Below are 19,313 nucleotides of genomic sequence, written 5' to 3' on the forward strand. Positions count from 1 at the left end.
TTCTTGCTCCGCCGGGTGGCCCCATCTCCCCTTGGGCGCGTCCCTGTCCCCAGGAAGCAGGACCGGGCTGCAGCCCCAGGCAGGCTCCTCCACTGGGCCCCGGGGGTCGCCCGCCTTCCAGAGCATTCCCGCCAGCAGAGCAGAAAGGGGCCTGGAGGCTCACCCCGTCCCCGCCCCGGGAGCTATCACCGAGCCAGCCTTGTCCCAGGCCCTCCGGCCTCCGGGGTCGCAGGGGACGCGGAGACCGTCTAACGGGGCCAGAGGTTCCGCGTGAAGGTGGCGCTGCGCGGGTGTGGGTGCGCGTGTGTCCTCACCCGGACGCGGGCGGGAGGGGCAGCCCCGGAGCCCCCGGAGCCGCGGGGGACAGCGCCACTCCCTGGACCTCCCCTCGGTCCACACAGCGGGACCTGGATCCCTGGCTCGGTCACACGGGCAGCAGGTGGTCGCGCCCCTCGTGCCCCCGGCGCCAGCCTCACGCGGTGCTGAGCTACCCCGGGGGTCTGCGGGGCAGATCACGCTCGGGCCCTGGCGCTGCACCTGGCACCGGCCGCTGTGGTGTCGGGTGTCGCCACAGGGCCGCACGGAGAGGGGGCGCCTCCCCCGGGGCCTCAGGCCTCCTGAACCGCCTCTGGGTACGCCTGTCCTGGTCCCTGTCCCCAGGGCCTTGCTGGGCCTTATCCCGTCGACTTCCTCGGGATGTCTGAGATCCGGGCCCACCTCTCCCGCCCACGCTGCCTGCCCGTGTTCTCCTGCCCCGAGGCCTTGGCTATGACACCCCACTGTGCACCCCCGCTTGTCTGCACGCCGGTTTGCCTCGGGCCGTCTCAAGGGCACGTTGCCCGTGGCTCGAAGTCAGACGTGGGGCTCAGCCGTCTGTCTGCGGTCTCTGAGGCCCAGACGCTGCCCCGGCTGGGAGGAAGGGGGTGGGGCAGCGGCATTCTTATGGGATGCTAGGAGACTCCCGGAACTGCTGGATGACTTTCTTGTGCCAGGGAGCCTGCCAAGCCACCCGGTGCCATCCCAGGGCAGGAGCAACAGGAGTAATCGCTCGGAGCGGGTCGTTCCCGGGGACGGGACACCGGAGTGGCCAGACGCACGCCTCAAGCCTCTCTGCCTAGGGCTGCCCCGTCTGCAGAGAGGCGTGTGCAGCAGCTCTCTGCCGACCTTCCTGCCTCCTGCCCCGTCCTCTTTCCAGCAGGGTCTGAAGAAGTCCGGCTGCTTCTTCCTCAGCGCCCTTCAGCGGCTCCCTTCCGGCCTGGGAACAGCTTTGCTCTGGGCCCTGCGGGCTCTGGCTCCACCTGCCTGCTGGCTCCACCTTACACTCCCCTCCCCTGCTGCCCCTCCCCCCAGCACTTCCAGCCCCCGCAGGGCTGCACCCTGGGCGTCCCACAGGCCTTCCCTCTGCTTGGAATCCGGTTCCCCATCTCCTCCCCGGCCAGGTCCTCCTCGGCCACCAGGTCTTCTCCTGGAGGGCCTCCCGGATGCCCACGCCCCGTGCTTCCCCCGCCAGCTCTGCCCATGACTTTGTGGGCAGGGACTTTGTCTTCTTCACAGCTGATGTTTACCCAGTACTTCCCAAACCTGTCTGCGTACGGAAACATTTGGGGTGTTCTTCCGAACAGAGTCGCGGGGCCGCTTGGGTGGCTCAGTTGGTTTAGCGTCCAACTCTTGATCTCGGCTCAGGTCTGCATCTCAGGGTGGCGAGTCCAAGCTCCATGTTGGGCTCCATGCTGGGAGTGGAGCCTACTTAAGAAAAAGCCAGATTCCTAGGCCCTTTCTGGACCTTCCGAACTACACCATCCTGGGGAGGAGCTCAGGAGTCTGCATTCTCACCAAGTCCCAGCCAGTCAGACCATCGAGAGTGTGGTGACCACCATTGGTGGACGTATCTGGAGAGACAGGCCGTGCCAGTAGAGACGGCACTCACCAAAGGGTTTTTGGTCCTATCGGGTCAGGTTTGAAGTGGGTGGGAGGTCTTCCCTAATCGCTGATTCCTAAAGGATGATCCAGATCAGTTTGCTCTCCCAGCTAAGGTTCCAGCGTTGACCTGTCACCCCCCCTCGGTGGTGAGCCAGGGAGTTTCTCCCGGTGGTCCTTAAGACGTGTGGCAAGAAGGGCCCTGGTGAAATAGCTTAGGGAGGAGACAGCACTGCTGGACCTTCTTCCGCCCACCCTGCACCCCCAGTCACATCAGATGTCCCTTAGGTTCAAGGTTATGGAGTCTTAGGGCCTTTGTGGACAAAGGCTGGGTGTCAATGACTTGGGTGCCATAGACGTGGGGGACACCCATGCCTCAGGGGCAAAATCTCCCTCAAGATAGAAAAATTCAGGAGTAGGTCCATAATCACGGGCCAACTTGTCTGCTCCCTGTGGGACCAGCTACCTCGGGTGATCCCATTCCACCTCAAGTCCCAGACCAGGACTCAGAAGACAATAAATAACATATTGATAAAGGACATCATAGCCGGGACACACCTGTAAAAAGCTAAGATGGGCAGTCTCCTTGTTTTGCCGGGCTAAACTTCCAAATCTTCTAGAATGGGCATCATAAGCTCTCCCGTCACCCAGGAATCTCTGGGTGTCTCGCAGACGGGATCGCCACCATCTGTTGACCTGTTCTGAAAAGTAGCCCATCAAGGACTCCAACCATAGCATATGGGGGTGATCAACTGAGCAAGAAGGCCCAGGACTTTGGCAGGAGCTTCATCAAGCTACTCGGTCCTTGAAGAGACCAGGAGCAAGCGGGGCTAGGGTTGGGTGACAGGGAGTGGCTTGGATGTTGGGGGAGGCATTTTCTTTGGATAGGTCCAGAGGGAGGAGATTTCCCTCTACGAGTGGTGGGAGCACCCCTACCATATGGCCTTGAACCGGACAGGGTTGGGAAGAGTAGCGTGGAGCTGGTGGAAGTGGTAGTGGAAGAGTCGACCCAAAGCCGGGGAGCTATGGCATCGATTTAGAAGCCTGGGGCTGGGCCACGGGTTCAACACTGGGTCTGGGAGGAAGAGCTGGTGCCATCCAGAGGAACACATGGCATAAAGGATCAAGAATTATGGGTTGGAATGGAGGCGAATCATGGGAACTTGGGGAGGTGTGGTGTAGGATAAGTGGTGGCCAAGTCGCAGCTTTAGTCCTAGGGCACCCCAAAGGCCCCGTTGGGGTCCAGGCTGGCCCAGCTCAGCTCAGGCCCACACCTCAGTCTGCATCTTGCCCTGGATTGATCCTCTCCATCCTCTCTCCACCAGGCGCCTAGATGCCAACCTCATCTCCCTGGTCCCGGAGAGGAGCTTTGAGGGGCTGTCTTCCCTCCGCCACCTGTGGCTGGACGACAATGCACTCACCGAGATCCCTGTCAGGGCCCTCAACAACCTCCCTGCCCTGCAAGCCATGACCCTGGCCCTCAACCGCATCAGCCACATCCCTGACTACGCCTTCCAGAACCTCACCAGCCTTGTGGTGCTGTGAGTGCCGCCCCCACCCCCACCCCCACCCCCACCCCCACCCCCGGCCGGGTCCTGCTGGGGCTGCATGTTTACCCCAAAGTTGGGTTGGAAGCCTGGATAGCTTTGCTCTTCTCTACGTGGCACCGAACCTTCTGGCCTCAGGTTCTCCTTTTTAAAATGAGGGTGATCATCCCATGTGGACCCCATGGGGGTTATCATGAGGCCAAATGACAGTAGAGCTGCAGAAGGGCTTCGAGAAGCCAAAACACTCCAATCAGAAAATGGGTATTAAGCTACTCGTTTCTCACTATGCAATTATAGTCACTATCCCAGGCTGATCGGAATAGAGGTCAGCGGTCTCGTAAGCGATTTCCACCATACTCAGCCATCGGGTGACGCCGTCTTGCGCTTTGGCACCGGGATAGGATACAGTCGTCTCTTTTCCCGGGCTTGGAGGAGCGGGGGAAGCCATCACTTGTAATTAGACGGCAGAGGCCCGGCGGGGTAATTACCTGGGAGATAGTATCCCTGGCAGGAATTGGGGACCGGCCTTACCTCTGCCTCCCCAGTGAGAACCTTAGAGTGCAAATTAGCTCCCAGCTAATTGCTCTGAACGATTGGTAAGTTCGCGGGGTAATTACTAAGGGCTTGGAGGTCACGTGTAATTGCTTTGGGGTACACACTAATTGCTACGGGAACATATGTGTCCGTGACTCTGCTAAACGGCGACCTTGCCTGCCCGGCTCTTGGAAATCTGGTCCGATTTTTCCGGATGATGCGTAGGTCCGTCTGAGAGCTGGAAACTCAGCCACCAATTTGTCTAATTCTTTGTCCTGGGAGACTGGACAGCCAAGGTGAGCCTCCTCAGGGATCACGTCCTTCTATCGGGGTGGCCGTTCCATCCCTCCTTCTGGGAGTCAACGGGGGTGTTTATAGAGGGTGAATAGAGCAAGGTGACCAACTCTCATTTTGGTGACAGCCTGAGGGAATGGGGTCAGGTCTCCACGGGAGACAAGGGTGGGAAAATGAGGGCCACAGGAGGGGTCCCGGACAGCTGAGCAGCAGCAGGTGTTTCTAGAACCCCTTTGTGGGACGCTGAAGAGTCGAGGAAGCATGAGAGCAGCTGCTGCCCCCGCAGGGGCTGACAGTGTAGTTGAAACCGCAGAATAAATATGGGAAATGGCAGCTGATGATGGGATGTAACCTATGCCAGGATGGCTGGTGATGGTGACGGATCCGTGGGTGGTGGCTGGAGCAAGTCAGGGGCTGTAGGAAGGCTTCGTGGGGAAGGTGGGGCCTGGGCCTGGGCAGACGATGAAGAACCAGACAGGTGCAGACAATGACGGTTGCTCCAAGCAGTGTCACGAGGACGCGGACACCGAGGGGCAAGTCCGGCTGTTTGGCGGCAGCGAACAGGCCAGTGTGGTGGGAGCGCGGGATCCTCTTGCAGAATGTGGGAGAACAGGCTGGGAAGGTGGGTTGGGGGGTCACAGCGTCAGGGCCGGGAGTTTGGCTTCTGTCCGTCAGCGGGGAAGGGGAGCTCGATGGCTTTCGGGTAGAGAGGAGCTGGGGTATTTCAGGGAGGCTAACGGGAGGATGGGCGGGAACAGAGGGACAGGTGGGAGGCTCTCGGCCCTCAGCCGACGTCTGGTCTAAGGCGGTGGTAGGAAGAATGGGAGGAAAGACGTGACTTCCGGGGTGTTCTGAAGGAAGGATAAGTCTGACCTAGAGATTTTCAGGGGGTGGAAGAGCAGAAGGAAGGAGAATCAAGAACGAGTCCTGCGTCTGGGTGGGAACTGGGGAATGGGACGCTAGGCGCGCTGCGGGTCTGGGGGGTGGGGGCCCCGCCCGGCAAACGGGGGGGGGGGGCGAGGGACTAAGGAAAGGAAACCTAGTGGTGCAGGAGCCCCGCTGAGGGGAGCTGGTCCCTTTGTGGGGGGCAAGGCCAGAAACCTCACCCCTTGGCCCTGCCCCCGCCCACCGGGACCTGAGAAGGGAGAGGGGGCTGGGGACACGAGCCAGGGACTGTGGGACACGGTCCAGGAGGCTGACAGGCTGCGGCAGGAGGGAGGAACCCACGACGCACAGGAGTCCGCGGAGGTGTAGGTGGACGAGGGCGGAGGGCGAGGGCTTCTCCGGGATGGCATCGAGGAGCAGGGGCGTCCCTCGTGCCAGCTTCTCTCTTCATCCCGACCGTCCAACCCCCGCTCCAGGTTGGGCTGCTAGAGGTGCCCAGGATGCCGGGTGGACGAGCAGTTCGGGGGGGGGTGGGACCCCCAGAGCTGGATATTCAGGAGGCCCGGGGGCGCAGACCAGAGCCGCCGAGGAGGTGGAAAGGGCTGGCACGTGGAAATGAGGCTTCAGCAGGAGGCGGGCAGGTGCAGGCGCGGAGGCAGCGGGCAAATCCAGAGCCCTGGCGGAGGGGCCGGTCCGTCCCTGCGGGCGGGGCGCCGCGTGTCCTGTGGGACGGGCCTGTCCCCAGCGGCCGGGGGCCTTCCCGTCTCTGGCATGTGAACATCTTGGGTGTTGCGTCGTTTCTTCCCCTTGCACGGGATTTGCCTTCTGTGCCCGAGGAGGCTTCCTGACTCCGGGACTTCAGTGGCTCAAGCAGGACGCGCCGCGGTGTGGACGGCGGGAGCCTGCGGGCCGCGGGTGGGAGAGGCCTCTGCTCTGGGGACCCCGCGTCCGCCTTGGGCTCCGCTCGGCCGCAGCTGGTGCCCGGCTCCCCGGCGGCTCGTGGGGCCCGGGCACCGCCTCCGCGCCTGCTCCACCTCTGCGCTCCCGCTCGGACCCCTCGTCCAGTTCAGCCACGTCCACGAGATGATCTGAAGCTGCTTCTCCGGCGCCGGGTCCGTTCCGTGGACCCTTGTTCCTTGGCTCAGGCTTCCTGACTAGTCCTTGGATGATGTGGCTTTGGTCCTCGGCGAGCTCTTGTTGCCTGCGATGCCATTTTCTCTCTCGTTCTTAAAATTTCATCTTGGAAATACCGGGTTTTTTCCGAGCTCGCCTTGTAGCAGGAGAGGCCGCCGTGTACGCGCCCTTCTGTCCCTCCTCCCGTGGTTGGTCTGTTTTCCTGGCGCGGAACCTCACCGGCCTTTGCACCCTCCCTTCCCCCCGGTGCCCCCATCACTGCCACGAGGCCCCTTGCTCGGGCTGATGCGTGCACGGCTGTCTGCTAGGTCCGGCTGTGCCACCGTGCCCCCCCCCCGTGGTTGGCAGGATAGCACTGGGGGCAAATGAGGTTGCATCTGCTTTCCGGGCCCTGGAGGGGGGTGGGGGACGGGGCTGCGCTCCTGGGGGTGCCCAGATCAGCTCTGCTCCCTGCAGACTCGGAGTGTGAGCTGCCTCCGTCCCCCAGGGGGTCCCTGGGGCTTCCAGGCATTTCCTGGAGTCAGGAGGAGCTCGGAGCCTTGACTTTACTCCCCCGTTCACCTGTTTCCTCTGGAAGCCAGACACGTGGAGGGGAAGCAAACCTTGTCCACGGAGCTGCTTCCCTCTAGACTTGGGTTTGGGGGGGAATGCTCAGGATTTCCTTTTCTTGCCAGGTGGGATCCTGGGAAAGCGGGGCCACTCGGGGGGCCGGAGCTCTTCCTTGGGCCCCAGCGTGCGCCCCGTACTCACGTCTGTCCGCGCTTTGCCGCTACGTGTAACGCTTGGGCTGCAGGCAGGGGTCTCGTTTGGGCTGTTCTTGCCCGTTTCGCTAGGAATCGGGAGAAGAACATTGTCACTGGTTTTGGCCAGCTGTTTACCTTGGAAATCTCTCCCAGTCTCCCCGTCCCCCCCTTCACGCCCCGTCCCCCTGCCTGAACGCCCGTCCAGGTGGCCCACCTGCCGGCCGGGCTGCACCAGCGCCTCCGCACAGCCGGCCCCGACTCCCCGGCCCCCGGCCCCCATCTCCGAGCCCGTCCACAGCCTCTCCGGCTATGACGGAAAGCTCAGCCTTTAATTATATGTTGTCTGCGGCGGTTTGCTGCTGGCTCCCACCGCGCGTCTGGCCACTGAGTCAGGCGGCTGGGTCCTGGGGAGCAGGACCGGAGAGGAAGCCTCAGACCGGAGCCCCCCGACATCAGGCCTCCCTCCGAGAGCCCCGGCCTCGGCCTTGGGCACGCCTCTCGCGTTTTCCTTCAACAGGAAGGCAAAACCACGGAGCCCGTGGCCGCTGCGGCCTTGGAGATCGTCACTGCGGAGGTCCACCCTGGCCGGTCGCTTCGTCCCCGGAGACGGAGGGCTGGACCAGGGCTGGATCCTCTACCCCCAGGGTCACTCCGTCTGTGCTTCTGCCCCCACCTTCCTCCTCAAGCCGCTGTCTGCTCGCCAGCCCACCCCCACCCCGCGGCCCGGGCCCGATGCTGCGGGCACCCATTCTGACGTGCCTCTGCTTCCCACACAGGCATCTTCATAACAACCGCATCCAGCATCTGGGGACCCACAGCTTCGAGGGGCTGCACAATCTGGAGACGCTGTGAGTGCTGGGTTGGGGGGGGGGGCATCCCGGGGAGGAAAGCCTGGATGCCTGGAGGCAGGAGGGGCGGCTGGCGCAGGGAGAGGCGGGCGGGGCTGGGTGCTGGGCTCCGGCTCGGGCCTGCTCACCCACGGGGCCCTCCCTGGCACCCTCTAGGATGTCACTCTGGGGGCATTCCTTCCTCCTTCAGGTGGGTGCAGCGTGCCCTCCGGGAGTCGAGGGTGGCCCAGGGAGGGGGAATCTAGGACCCCCGCCCGCCGAGACCAACGAAATAATGAACATTTTAGGTGGGAGAGCCAGAAGGATGCTATTGAGCCTGGGGAATGGAAGGCTTGGGGTGCGGCTGGGGCTGACTTGGTGGCCGCTTTGACACCCGTTTAAGGGTGGCTGCTGACACAGGGAGGGTGATGCCACGGAGCCGGGCCGGCACGGTGGGCCAGTTGGTCCAACGAGCTAAGTGGTTAATGGGGAGACGGCCCGTTCGGCGCTCCGGCCCGACTATAAAAAGCACCCAAGTTGTTGACTCTCGAAAAGCCATATTATTCACACATCATCATCCTGGAATCCAGTTAAGGTCAGAATGCACCCAAACCCTCCCATCATTTCCTCTGGAGGGCCGCCAGCCCCCGCAGAGTGGGCTGAGTGGGCCCCATTTGAGCAAACAACCGGCTGGGCTCTCTGAGCGTGTGGCCTTGCCAGCTGGGGTCCCGCCGTCCCCACGAGGGAGCCGGCTGCCAGGACCACCTGGGGCAGCCCCCAGCGCCAGGAGACCCGGCCCAGGTCACCCAGAATGAGTCACTGAGGTTGGGGCAGGGCTCCCGGCCTCAGGGGCGCGCCGCGGCACCTCCTGCCTCCCCTCCGCCGCCTCCTCCCTCCGCACCTGATGCCCGAGCTCCCAACGTGAGGGCTTTTCAGGGACCCGGGGCAGCCGGGGAGAAAGTGCTGGGAGACAAGCTACGAGCCGGGAGGCAGTGGTTTGGGGAAAACCATTTGGCAAACGTAGCCCAGGAGGCCTGGGCTGGCTGCGCTCGTGGTTTCGGAGGGAAGGGGCGGGCGAGGCGGAGACCACACTCCGTTCCTCTCCTGTGGTCGGGACCCGGAGCCGGGCCGCTGTCGTGGGTGAGGCTGGGCCCAGCTCTGACCGAGTGCCCAGGGGGCGGGCGTGGGAGGGGGTGCCCCAGCCTGGAGTCGGCAGAGCTGGGAGCCGGCCCCGTCTTCTCCCGTCGTCATGGACGGCTGGGCAGTGAGAGCCGGACACTCCGGCCTGTTCCGCCAACATGCGAGCATCCTGGGGCGCAGGGAAGGGGCACGGTCACCCAGTTACCCCTCGGTTGGGGCAGAGCAGAGGTAGGACGTGCCACCCGACAATCGGACGGGACGTTCCTAGCTTGGTGCCCCGCTGTCCCCAGGCATCTGAGCGGAATGTGAACTGCGAGCCGGCTCTGTGCTGGGTGTTTGGGGTCCCGGGGGGAAGGGCCGGGAGCTGCCCCCGCCCCCCGCCCTCAGGAGCCACAGGAGTCTGGGGGTGCCTGGAGCCCTGGGCATGGGCGGGCAGGAGGCGGCCCCGGAGGGTGGGGCGGGAGGGGGCACGTGGGCCGGCCGTGTGCTGGCACCCCTAAAAAGCCACCTAGCGGCTATTCCCTCCCTCTTGGGGCACACCGCGAATTCTTTCTCATCGAGCCGCTGGATCGCGGCGCCGGGCGTTCGGCTGGGCGGGAGCTGGCCGCCTCCCAGAGCGCCCCGCCGCGGGGTCCGCCGAGCCTTTCACTGCGGGGCTTGGCTCCCCGCACGAGGCCGGCCTGCGCCCACGGTGCCGGCGGGAAAGGCGAGGCCGGGGGCTGGGGGGGGGGGCTCCAGCCTGGCACCGCGGACACATGCTGCCCCCGCCCTGTGGAGGCCCTGGGTGGCGCAGCCGGTCCACCCGCTGCGGGAGCTCCGTCCACGCAGCTCCTTCGTGAGCCTTGGCTTCCTGGCCTGCGACAAAGGCCACTGATCCCACTGATCCCCCGCGCTTCACGGGGTTGACGTGTGGGCTACATGAGATGCCGTGTGCGAGGCTCCTACGGGGCCGGATCGGGGTCAGAGCCCGCCCCGCACCCGCTCCCGTCCCCTCCCCTCCTCCGAGGGCCTCACCCCTTCCCTCCCCGCCCCGAGGGACAAGCTCTCCTTCCCACTTTTGATCTCCAATTAAAAAGGGGAAAAGTGTGTTCTTTATCCTCTCCCCCCTCCAACCCCGAGCATTTGCCAGGGGAGCCTGCAGGGGCAGCCAGATGTGGGAAGGGGAGGAGTGGCCGGGAGAATAAAAGGAGAAAGAAAGATTGTCAGACCTTTTAATTGTTGCATAATTGGCACACTTTGCAGCCTCGGTTATTACTTTGGAGCTTTTCATGTGAGCGGCTTCCCTGGAAGGGTGTCTCTCCCTCGGGCCGTAAATCTCTGCGCTTGGGCCTCTCATCTCCGCAGCAGGGGAAGATCAAACCCCCCCCCCCCCCCCCGGTCCCCCCAGCCCAGGCTGCGGTTTGGCTCGGCGTGCAGGCTCCTCTGGGAGGCAGAGCGCACGGCCCTTCCCCGGGGAGGACGGCCAGGTACGGGCCTGCACTCACCCACCGGGCCTCGCAGCAGGCGAGGCCCCCCGCCCACGGGACCCCCAGCCCCCCAGCCCGCAGCCCCCCAGCCCCCCAGCCCGCGGTACCCGGACGTACACAGCGTGGCAGCGCCGCCTCGCTCGCCCTCTGCTCTAGAGGCCGGGCTGCCTGGGACCCTCCTGGGTGGCACCTCTGCCGGCGGCGCAGCGGGCAAGCAGGCTCCCCTCCGTGAGCGCACGGGGCGGGGGGGGGGGTCAACACAGGGCACCAGGTTCTCCTTTACTCTGAAAGGCCAAGCAAACCCCGGTGATGGGGGCAGGCAGGGCCTGGGTGCTGCTGAGCCCAGCGGCGGGAGGACAAGCGTCGCTGCGCCGCGGGGAGGTTGCAGGGAGAGGCTTGGGGAGCTTGCTCGTTCCCTGATGCCTTCGCCATCGTCCCAGGCCTTGCCGAGAAGCCCGAGCCGGGGGCGGGCAGGTGTCTGACCTGCATCGGCAGCTCCTTCAGCCCCACAGTGAGGAAGTCCCTCCACGCTGGGAGCTTCAGGATCCGTGCGAGCCAGCCCCGAGCCCCTGAATACCGTTTCCTCCACTTTCCAGACCAGACCAGGTCCAGAGATTCGGGACGAGCTGCCCAAATTTCTGTAGTTTGTAAGCAACGGTAAACCACCAGATCCAAACCTCCCGTCTGCTGATACCTCGCTCCGGTTAGCCCCAGCTCCTGTGGGGTCAGATTAGCTACAGGACTTCCCAGGTTGGGAAATAAGAGAAACACGACCGGGAACGATTCTGGGAAGACTCTCCCGGGGGGTCCCAGGGACCTGACACCAGGCCCTCGAGGCCTTAGCAGCTGCGGGATGCTAGTCAGCCGCTGTCGGGTCGTGGCCCCTGAGCCCCCAGCTGCACCTGCCCATAAAGTCGGTGCTAAATAAATAAGCAGATGAACCCCGCTGAGCAAGTGCAGTTATAACCCACAGGGCCCGCCCTGCTCCCTGGAGCTGGGGGTTTGGTGTCTGCATCCTAGGAAGAACTCGGAGCCTAGGGCCTAGGATGGATCTGGGGACAACCGCGCCTCGCCGCCCTCCTGCCCTCCTGCCTGGGCCATGATATCTGGGCCCCCTACGACCTCACTAAGCGCGTCAGGCCCTGTTGGGGCTCCGGAGCTGGCTGGAGCTTTCCCCTGTGGAGTGGGGCCTGGGCTCCCGGCGGGAACAGCGACCTCCGGCTCCAGCTCCCCGCACGAATCGGGACCAGCGTGGCCCTGAGGTCTGGGAGGAGAGGAGGCCAAAGCAGACACGTACGGAATTCTGCTCTAATAATACGGGGCCGTGCGCTGCGTGTCGACCCCTTCCGGTGCCAGGTGTCCCGGGGTCTGCTCCTGCAGGATGTCGGCGCTCCCACGGCAGCTGTGGCTGCAGCAGGTTCCTGCGTCCCAGGTTGCTGGACCCGCCCACACCCGCAGATTTTGCTCCGACTTGGTCCTGAGAGCATCTGGCCACCTCCGGGTCCTGGGCTGGACCGTCCGCCTGTGGCCGGGACAGAAAACCAGGCAGGTGTCCGCGGGAGGCTCCTCCGGGGCTCAGGGCATCCCAGGGTGGAGCTCGGGCTGGCCTTGCGTCGGCGCACCTGCTTCCCTGCCCGGCCCTGCCGCCGGCGTGTGACCCGTGCGAGTCACCGGCCTCTCGAGAGCCTCGGCTTCCACCAGAGGAGTCGGGGATGCTGTTTTCCGACTCCTGCCATGGCGTTTGCAGCCTGGAGCACTGTGGGCGCTGAGGCGGTGTTGGCTTTGTGTCCTAGTCCTCCCCCTTAGCGCTGGTGGAGAGCGATGTGCCCCCCGCCCCCGGCCCCGCTGAACTGGTTAATTAAATAATCTTTCGGGATCCCTGGGTGGCGCAGTGGTTTAGCGCCTGCCTTTGGCCCAGGGCGCGATCCTGGAGACCCGGGATCGAATCCCACGTCGGGCTCCCGGTGCATGGGGCCTGCTTCTCCCTCCGCCTGTGTCTCTGCCTCTCTTTCTCTGTGACTATCATAAAAAAAAAAAATTCTGTCCTTTCTTCTTTCCTTCCTGTCTTCCTCCCTCCCTCTCTTTCTCCTCCTCCTCTTCCTTTGGCACCGCGTCGGAGGTGGCAGAGAGGGTGTTGCCCAGAGGTGCCATCTCGCAGCGGTGGGTGACGTGACCGTCCCCTCTCTAGGGCGGATAGGAGCCTCCAGGGAGTCGGGGTGTGGCTGCCGTAACAAATCACCAGAGTTTGTAGCTTAAAAAAAAAAAACACAAGCACCAGAAATGTGTTTTCCCACAGTCCTGGGCGGCGGCCAGACGTCCCAAGCACAGGTGCTGGCGGGTTGGTTCCTTCTGGAGGTTGGAGGCAGGATCTGTTCCATGGCCCTCTCCGCTTCGGGGGCTGCTGGCGAGCTCGGCGCTCCGCGGCTCCTAGATGCACCCCCCCCCCCGCCCCCGGACGCTGCCGTGGCTTCCCGTGGCTTCCCGCGGCCTCCTCCTGGTGTCCTCTCTTAAGGACACTTGTCATCGGATTCAGGGCCATCCTGTTGATCCAGGATGATCGCACCTCAGGATCCGTAACTTCCTTACATCCGCGAAGGCCCTCTTGCTAAATAAGGTCATGTTCCCAGGTGCCAGGGCTCGGGCTTTGGGCATATCACTGGGGTCGACCCACTGCAGCTGCCCCTGAGGCCGGGCGCTGTGGGCGGGGCAGACGGGACCCCATGAATGTCGCCAACTTTCTTTCTACTCCTAAGGTGAGTGCCGATCACCCCCCTGATGATTCCTGCGGCGACGAGACTCAAGAACAGTGTTCAGAAGGCTGTTGCCCCTCAGAGCTCACTTAGCCCGTCCCCGCCCGCCCCGTGACCACTTGGCGAGGGAAACAAGGCAGGGATCGTGCATCCTTGTGTTACAAGTGAGGAAACCGAGGAGGGAGCCGCTGATGGCTCAAGGTCACCGAGGGCACTAGGAGCCCGACTAGAGCCCGAGGTTCTCTGCCTCTGGCCCAGCTGCGGCCCGTCAGGCCACCCTGACTCCCAGGGCTCACCCCGTAAGAACCGGGGAACTCTTTCCTCGCCAGCTCTTAATCGGCTTACATTTGTGGGTTTATTAGCTGCAAATTTGTGGGGTTTTGTGGCTCGTAGAGGAATTTATTGTTCCATATAAAACTTTTTTTCTGGCTTTCCCCGCAGAACCACTAATGACTTCTCGCAGGCAGAAAATCGAGCTGCCCAGTGAGTTTGTCTTGATGAGTTATTAATAGTTCTTCCTGGTACAGCGTCCCCTCTGCCATCGCCCTGGTGCTCGGGGTGGCCCAGGTCACCATTCTTGTCACTGCTGCCCTTTCTCCTCCGCTGGCATCGGGGCAAAGGCCTCTGCCCTGAACTTCCGCTGCTCCCACGGGCACCCTGGGGGGCGGGGGGGACGGCAGGCGGAGTGAGGGGGGTGGGGGGCTGGGCACGGCTGGGTCCCCCGGGAACCACTGGCAGCAGGGTCTCTGGTGGGGTTCGGGTCCGGCCCTGGGATCTGCGGGAAGGAGGAGGTGGCAAGAATCCGTGATTACCGGGGCGCCTGGGGGGCTCAGTCGGGCAAGCCTCCGACTGTTGATTCAGCTCAGGTCCTGACCTCAGGTCCCACGTCGGGCTCTGTGCTCAGTGCGGAGTCTGCTTGGGATTCTCGCTCTCCCTCTGTCTCCCCCCTGTTCTCCTCCCGTCCTCAAATAAATAAATAACATTTTTTATGAAAAAAAAAAAAAAAAAAAGAAACAGGGCAGCCCAGGTGGCTCAGCGGTTGAGCATCTGCCCCTGGCCCAGGGCGTGACCCCAGGGTCCCAGAATCGAGTCCTGCATCAGGCTCCTGCATGGAGCCTGCTTCTCCCTCTGCCTGTCTCTCTCTTTGTCTCTCTATGTCTCTAATAAATAAATAAAATCTTAAAAAAAAAAAAAAGACAACATCACCACTCTCTTTTCTGTTTCTTTAGATTTTCTCATTGCACAAGGCTCCAGTTAGTGAGCTTCTAGTACGTGCCCGGCCACCACTCTGAGCGCTGGGGGCACGTTTAAATGTAGCCCTTGCCTTCACAGAGTCGAAGGGGCTCTGGATCAGGACTCCCGAGCTCTTCTTGAACCTCTTACTAGTGTAGTGTTGCCGGCATTCGGGCCTCATCGCCCCGGCGCCCCAGAACCCGACCACCTCTCACCCCCGGCTGCTCCCGGGCCGGCCCAAGCCAACAGCCTCCCCTCACCCGGCCACTCTGCCTTCATCCTTGTCATTCTACATCTGTTTTCAACGCAATAGCTAGAGGGACTCTTTTAGATCTAGTCTTTTATTTTTTAAAGATATTTATTTATTCATTCATTCATTCATTCATTCATGATAGACACAGAGAGGGAGGCAGAGGCACAGGCAGAGGGAGAAGCAGGCTCCATGCAAGGGGCCCGATGTGGGACTCGATCCTGGGTCTCCAGCATCACACCTGGGCCAAAGGCAGATGCTCAACCGCTGAGCCACCCGGGGATCCCCTAGATCTAGTGTTTTAGATCACGATCCTCTTCTATTCGAAACTCTCCAGTGGTTCCCCGATCATACTCTGGAGAGAAGACAAGGTTCTACAAAGTTCTGGAAAGAAGCCTACAAGTTCTGCAAGGTCTCAGGTGAGGTGACACCTGCTACCTCTCTGGTCTCACTCCTACCTCCGTCTACTCCAGGCATAGGGGCTTCCTTTGATACACTGGATAGAAGTGCTCCTGCCTCGGGGCCTTTGCCCTGACTGTTCCCTTTGTCTGGAATGTTCTTTCTGCATTTCTCCACCTCCTCCAGGACTCTGCCCACATGTCACCTTTTTGAGCAAGGTCCTCACTGATCACCACTTTGCAACACTTCCTCTCCGTCTCCTTTTCCTACTTAGTCTTCTCTATGGCACTCATCAGTCTGATACCGATTTGTTCGTTGGTTTTGGCCGTTTGCTGGTTGTCTGTCCCCCGCCTCTCCATGAGTTTCTGTGGCACCTGACACAGGGAAAGGTACTCAATAACTATTTGTTGAACAAATGAACGGGTGTATGGCCCCTGGCAGGTCCCTGTTCCTCTCTGGGCTCCAGTTCCTCCACCTGCACTGAGGCAGCATCGGACTGTCCAGCCTCTGAGGCTCATCCCAGCTCCGCTCACCCGTACTTAGCGCGTGCAGAGTCTCCGGCCCAGACCTTTCCTCGTACAGATGGGGAAACGGAAGCCCTGGACGTGGACTGAACCCCCTGGGACGGTCCTTCGCCTTGCCTGGGGGCAAAGTCCCTTTCCCATAAGCTCAGGACCCTGACGTTAGACCAGTGAGTGGAAGTCACTAGGACAAATCCTCGGGCAACATTCTGCTCGGACCAGGGCCATCTCGAAGCCTTCAGGTTCCAGCATTGATGGGCCCGAGGCGTCCAGGTGGGGAGGTGCTCCCAAGGGTCTGCCTGCGTCTAGCAGCCGGGGTCCCGGTGAGAACATGAAGTGTCCACACGCCCCGTCTACACCTTCAAAGAATGTGGGAGAAGCCGTGGGTGGAAGACGATGCCCGTCTTCAGAAGACAGCTCCACGTGTGTCACGGTCCTCCAGCCGACAGGCCTTGGGCCCTGGGAGGAAGCAAAGGGGGCTCCGCTCAGGGTGGGCAGGGGTTCCTTCGTCTGCCGAGTAGCCCGACGGTGCTGCCCTTGACGCCCAGCGGAGTCGGGGAGCCCTGCCGTTTGCATGATCCGAGCAGAAGCGGGACCCCCGTCCCGCCGGGATCTCGAGGCGAGTCCTGCGAGGGAGCAGATGGCCTGTGCTCCTCCGTCCCAGGCCCGGGCTTCTCGGCCCCCGGTGCATGTTGGGGCGGGCAGGCCGGCGGCTTTCGTGGCCGCTGGGGCTGCTGTCACCTGGGATGTTGTCTGCATCTCCTGGCAGGGAAGCAAGCGCGGGTGGAGGGAGGGCGTGTCTGTGCCTCTGGAGGGAAGCGGAGGGCAATTGCGCTAATTGCTGCATTTATTAATGGGTGGCCTTCCGAGCGGTTGTTCAGAAGGGAGAACAATGCTGTGAGTCAGAGTCCGCGGGTTCCCGGCGCCGCCCAGTCATCTGGCCCAGCCGAGTCCGGTGGAGAGAGGCTCCGGCTGCAGGTCGGAGGAGCAGTGGAGTCAGGGATCTGTTGCCTGCCCTCGTTTCGGGCCTTTGGGAGATGAAGACGCGAGTTTACAATCAGAACCGGCTGTGTTTTGTGTTCCCCGCTGGGGAGCTGGGCTCACCCGCATTCCTCCCTGTGCTCTTATCTGGGATCTGATAATCAACACAAATATTAGCCTTGAGAATAAAAGTGTAAGCGGAAGCCTAATTAATTACCTTAATCCTCCTTTATTGCTGTGACGCGTTAAGAGACCAACGTGTGTGTCCGCTGCGGTTGCAGCGTCTGATGAATACGCGTGTGGGTTCCGGTGTCTGGTGTGTAGTGCAGGGAGGAGGGAGGAGGAACGGGCGTCACCTGAACGTGTGCAGCGGGCGGGCTCTGGGCCCGGTAGACGGAGCAGCCCCATGTGCCGGGCGTCCCGGGTGTGCGGGTGGGGACCAGACGAGCAAAGCGGGGCGACTGGTTCAAGGGGACCCGCTGGGCCCACGGAGGCCCGAGCTCTTTCTACTCCGAGACCCGTAACCCGCGACGAGACGTCTAGCCTTGTGTGGCCACTGGCTTTGACGTGCTTGTCAGCACCCGCAGCCGCTCCCGTGGGAGTTTCTTCCCGCAGGAGGCAGCTTGGGCCTCCCCCTCCGTTTATCCTCCTTCCTGCTTCCCCTGAAACTGTTTCTCAACCCCGCTACTGGGAGCCGAGCTAGGGTGCAGCTTGGGCGGTGATACAACAGTTTTTTTTTTTTTTTAAGATTTTATGTATTTATTCATGAGAGACCCAGAGACACAGGCGGAGGGAGAAGCAGGCTTGATGCGGGACTCGATCCCGGGACCCCGGGGTCATGCCCTGAGCTGAGGGCAGGCGCTCAGCCCCTGAGCCACCCCCCCCCCCCCCCCCCGCCGGCGTCCCTAGAGGAGATGTTAAACCAAGAGCCGACAGGCCCGATTTCAAGCCTGGGCTGTGCGACTTGCAGTGACCCACCTCCTCCCTCTGAGCCTCTGCTTGCTTATCAGTAAAAAGAAGGGACTGCAATGGGATGACGGTTGAATCCCTGCTGAGCCCCGGCCCCGGGACCCCAGGAGCTGGCCGGCTCCGCGCAGCCAGGCGGGACAACCCCGGGATGTGGATCCTGGAGCAGCGTGGGGCTCGGGTCACCCGCGTTGGCCGATTGTGCGGGTCCTCCTCAGTTTTGATTGGGCTCCTGGACGCGGCTGAACAGACGAGGTGGCCGCTGGGGCCCTGCGGCCTCTGGGAACGGCTCCTCCTCCAGCCCTGCCGGCCGCAGGCCCCGGGGGGGGGGGGGGGGGGGGGGGGGGGCTGGTGCCCGGCTCTAGGGAGAGCAGACTGAGGCCTCAGACCACTTTCCCAGCTGGAGGCGACACCGTCGTCTCCCACCCGTGACCAACGAGCTTGTGCCCGGAGGGATTTTTCTGCAATCGCCCGAGGGCTGCGAGTCAGCTCCTGATCCCCAGGGGCCGGAGAGGGCCTGGGCGGCGAGCTGTCCCCAGGCCCCGACGCAGCTCCGGTGTTACCCTGACAGTGACTGTTCCCATAGCGGCCCCGGGCCTGGGCCTCGGGAGACCCCGAAGGGGACGCGCGGCCTCCCTGAGAGCAGCAGGCCCCTGTCTCTGGGGAGGATGCTACGTGTGCAGGCAGCGCCCTTCTGGACGCGAGCCGCCCGGGCCTCAGCCCAGCCCGTGCGTCCCGCGGTCCGAGGGTCCGAGTGCCTCTCTCGGGGCCTCAGTTTCTCACCTACAAGATAAAGACGAGGGAAGCACCCACCTCAAAGGGCTGGCATGGGAATGAAACGAATTAATGTATATAAATAAATCACCCAGCGAGGTGACTGTTGGATGGTAATTACGGTTATCATCATCCTCATCACCCCCCCGCCCCGTTATTACCACCCTGGCGCTAAGCATGCTCCTGGGCGAAACATCAGAAAAGCCCCAGGAGCGTGAGTGACTCATTCTGACCCCAGGCGTGGGATTGGGGGCGCGAAGGAGGGCACATTTGAGCGAGACTTCAAAGGGGGCTGGGATTTCGACAGCGCAGCCGGAGGGGGGGCATCCCAGGCTGCCAGCGCGGGGCACGGGGGCCGAGGGGGTGGATGGAGCTGCCGGTCCCATGTGGCATCGCGGCCCACGGGGGATCTTGAACTTTGTTGTCGGTGATGAGGAGGCCTCTGCAGATCGCTCAGCAGGAGCGTGACACAGCCAGTCTGGCTTTCTAAAGAGGTCCCTCTGGCAGACGCGTAGCAGCTGGGGTGTGGACCTGGGACCCACACTGCCAGGGTTCAAATCCCGGCTGACGCTGGACTGTCTAGGTAGGTAGGTCGGGTAGCAAATAGGCCAAAACATGTACGAGGCCTCAAATGCAATAGAAGTTTGCTTCTGGATCGTAGAATATTCCCAAGGGGGTGCTTCTGGGCAAGTAGCCTCCTCCACGTGGTGACTCAGGATCTTGCCGTCCCCACGGCCTCAGGGCCTTTGGCATCTAGCTAGTGGAAGGGCAGACAGACCATGAAGGAGTCAGGCTGGATGTTTAAAAATCCTGCACTAGGGGCACCGGGGGCTCAGCGGTCGAGCATCTGCCTTGGGCCCAGGGCGTGACCCCAGGGTCCTGGGATGGAGTCCCCCGTCGCACTCCCTGCAGGGAGCCTGCTCCTCCCTCTGCCTGTGTCTCTGCCTCTCTC

At 62.6% G+C, this 19,313-nt stretch overlaps 1 protein-coding gene across 5 annotated transcripts in view; it reads left to right on the top strand.

Annotated features, from left to right (window-relative positions):
* The window catches only part of LGR6 (leucine rich repeat containing G protein-coupled receptor 6), a 107,064-nt gene that overhangs the window by 64,599 nt on the left and 23,152 nt on the right, over window positions 1-19,313 (top strand). For all 5 annotated transcript variants that reach the window (XR_008663643.1, XR_008663644.1, XR_008663646.1 and 2 more), the window contains 2 exons: window positions 3,243-3,458; window positions 7,831-7,902. Coding sequence is in view for 1 of the 5 variants with exons in the window: in XM_055319334.1 (XP_055175309.1) it covers window positions 3,243-3,458; window positions 7,831-7,902 (288 nt within the window). In the remaining 4 variants the exon portion in view is untranslated. The remainder of the gene's footprint in view (window positions 1-3,242; window positions 3,459-7,830; window positions 7,903-19,313) is intronic.

This window comes from Nyctereutes procyonoides, unplaced genomic scaffold (assembly GCF_905146905.1).
Source record: "Nyctereutes procyonoides isolate TBG_1078 unplaced genomic scaffold, NYPRO_anot_genome, whole genome shotgun sequence".
Lineage (NCBI taxonomy): Eukaryota > Metazoa > Chordata > Mammalia > Carnivora > Canidae > Nyctereutes > Nyctereutes procyonoides.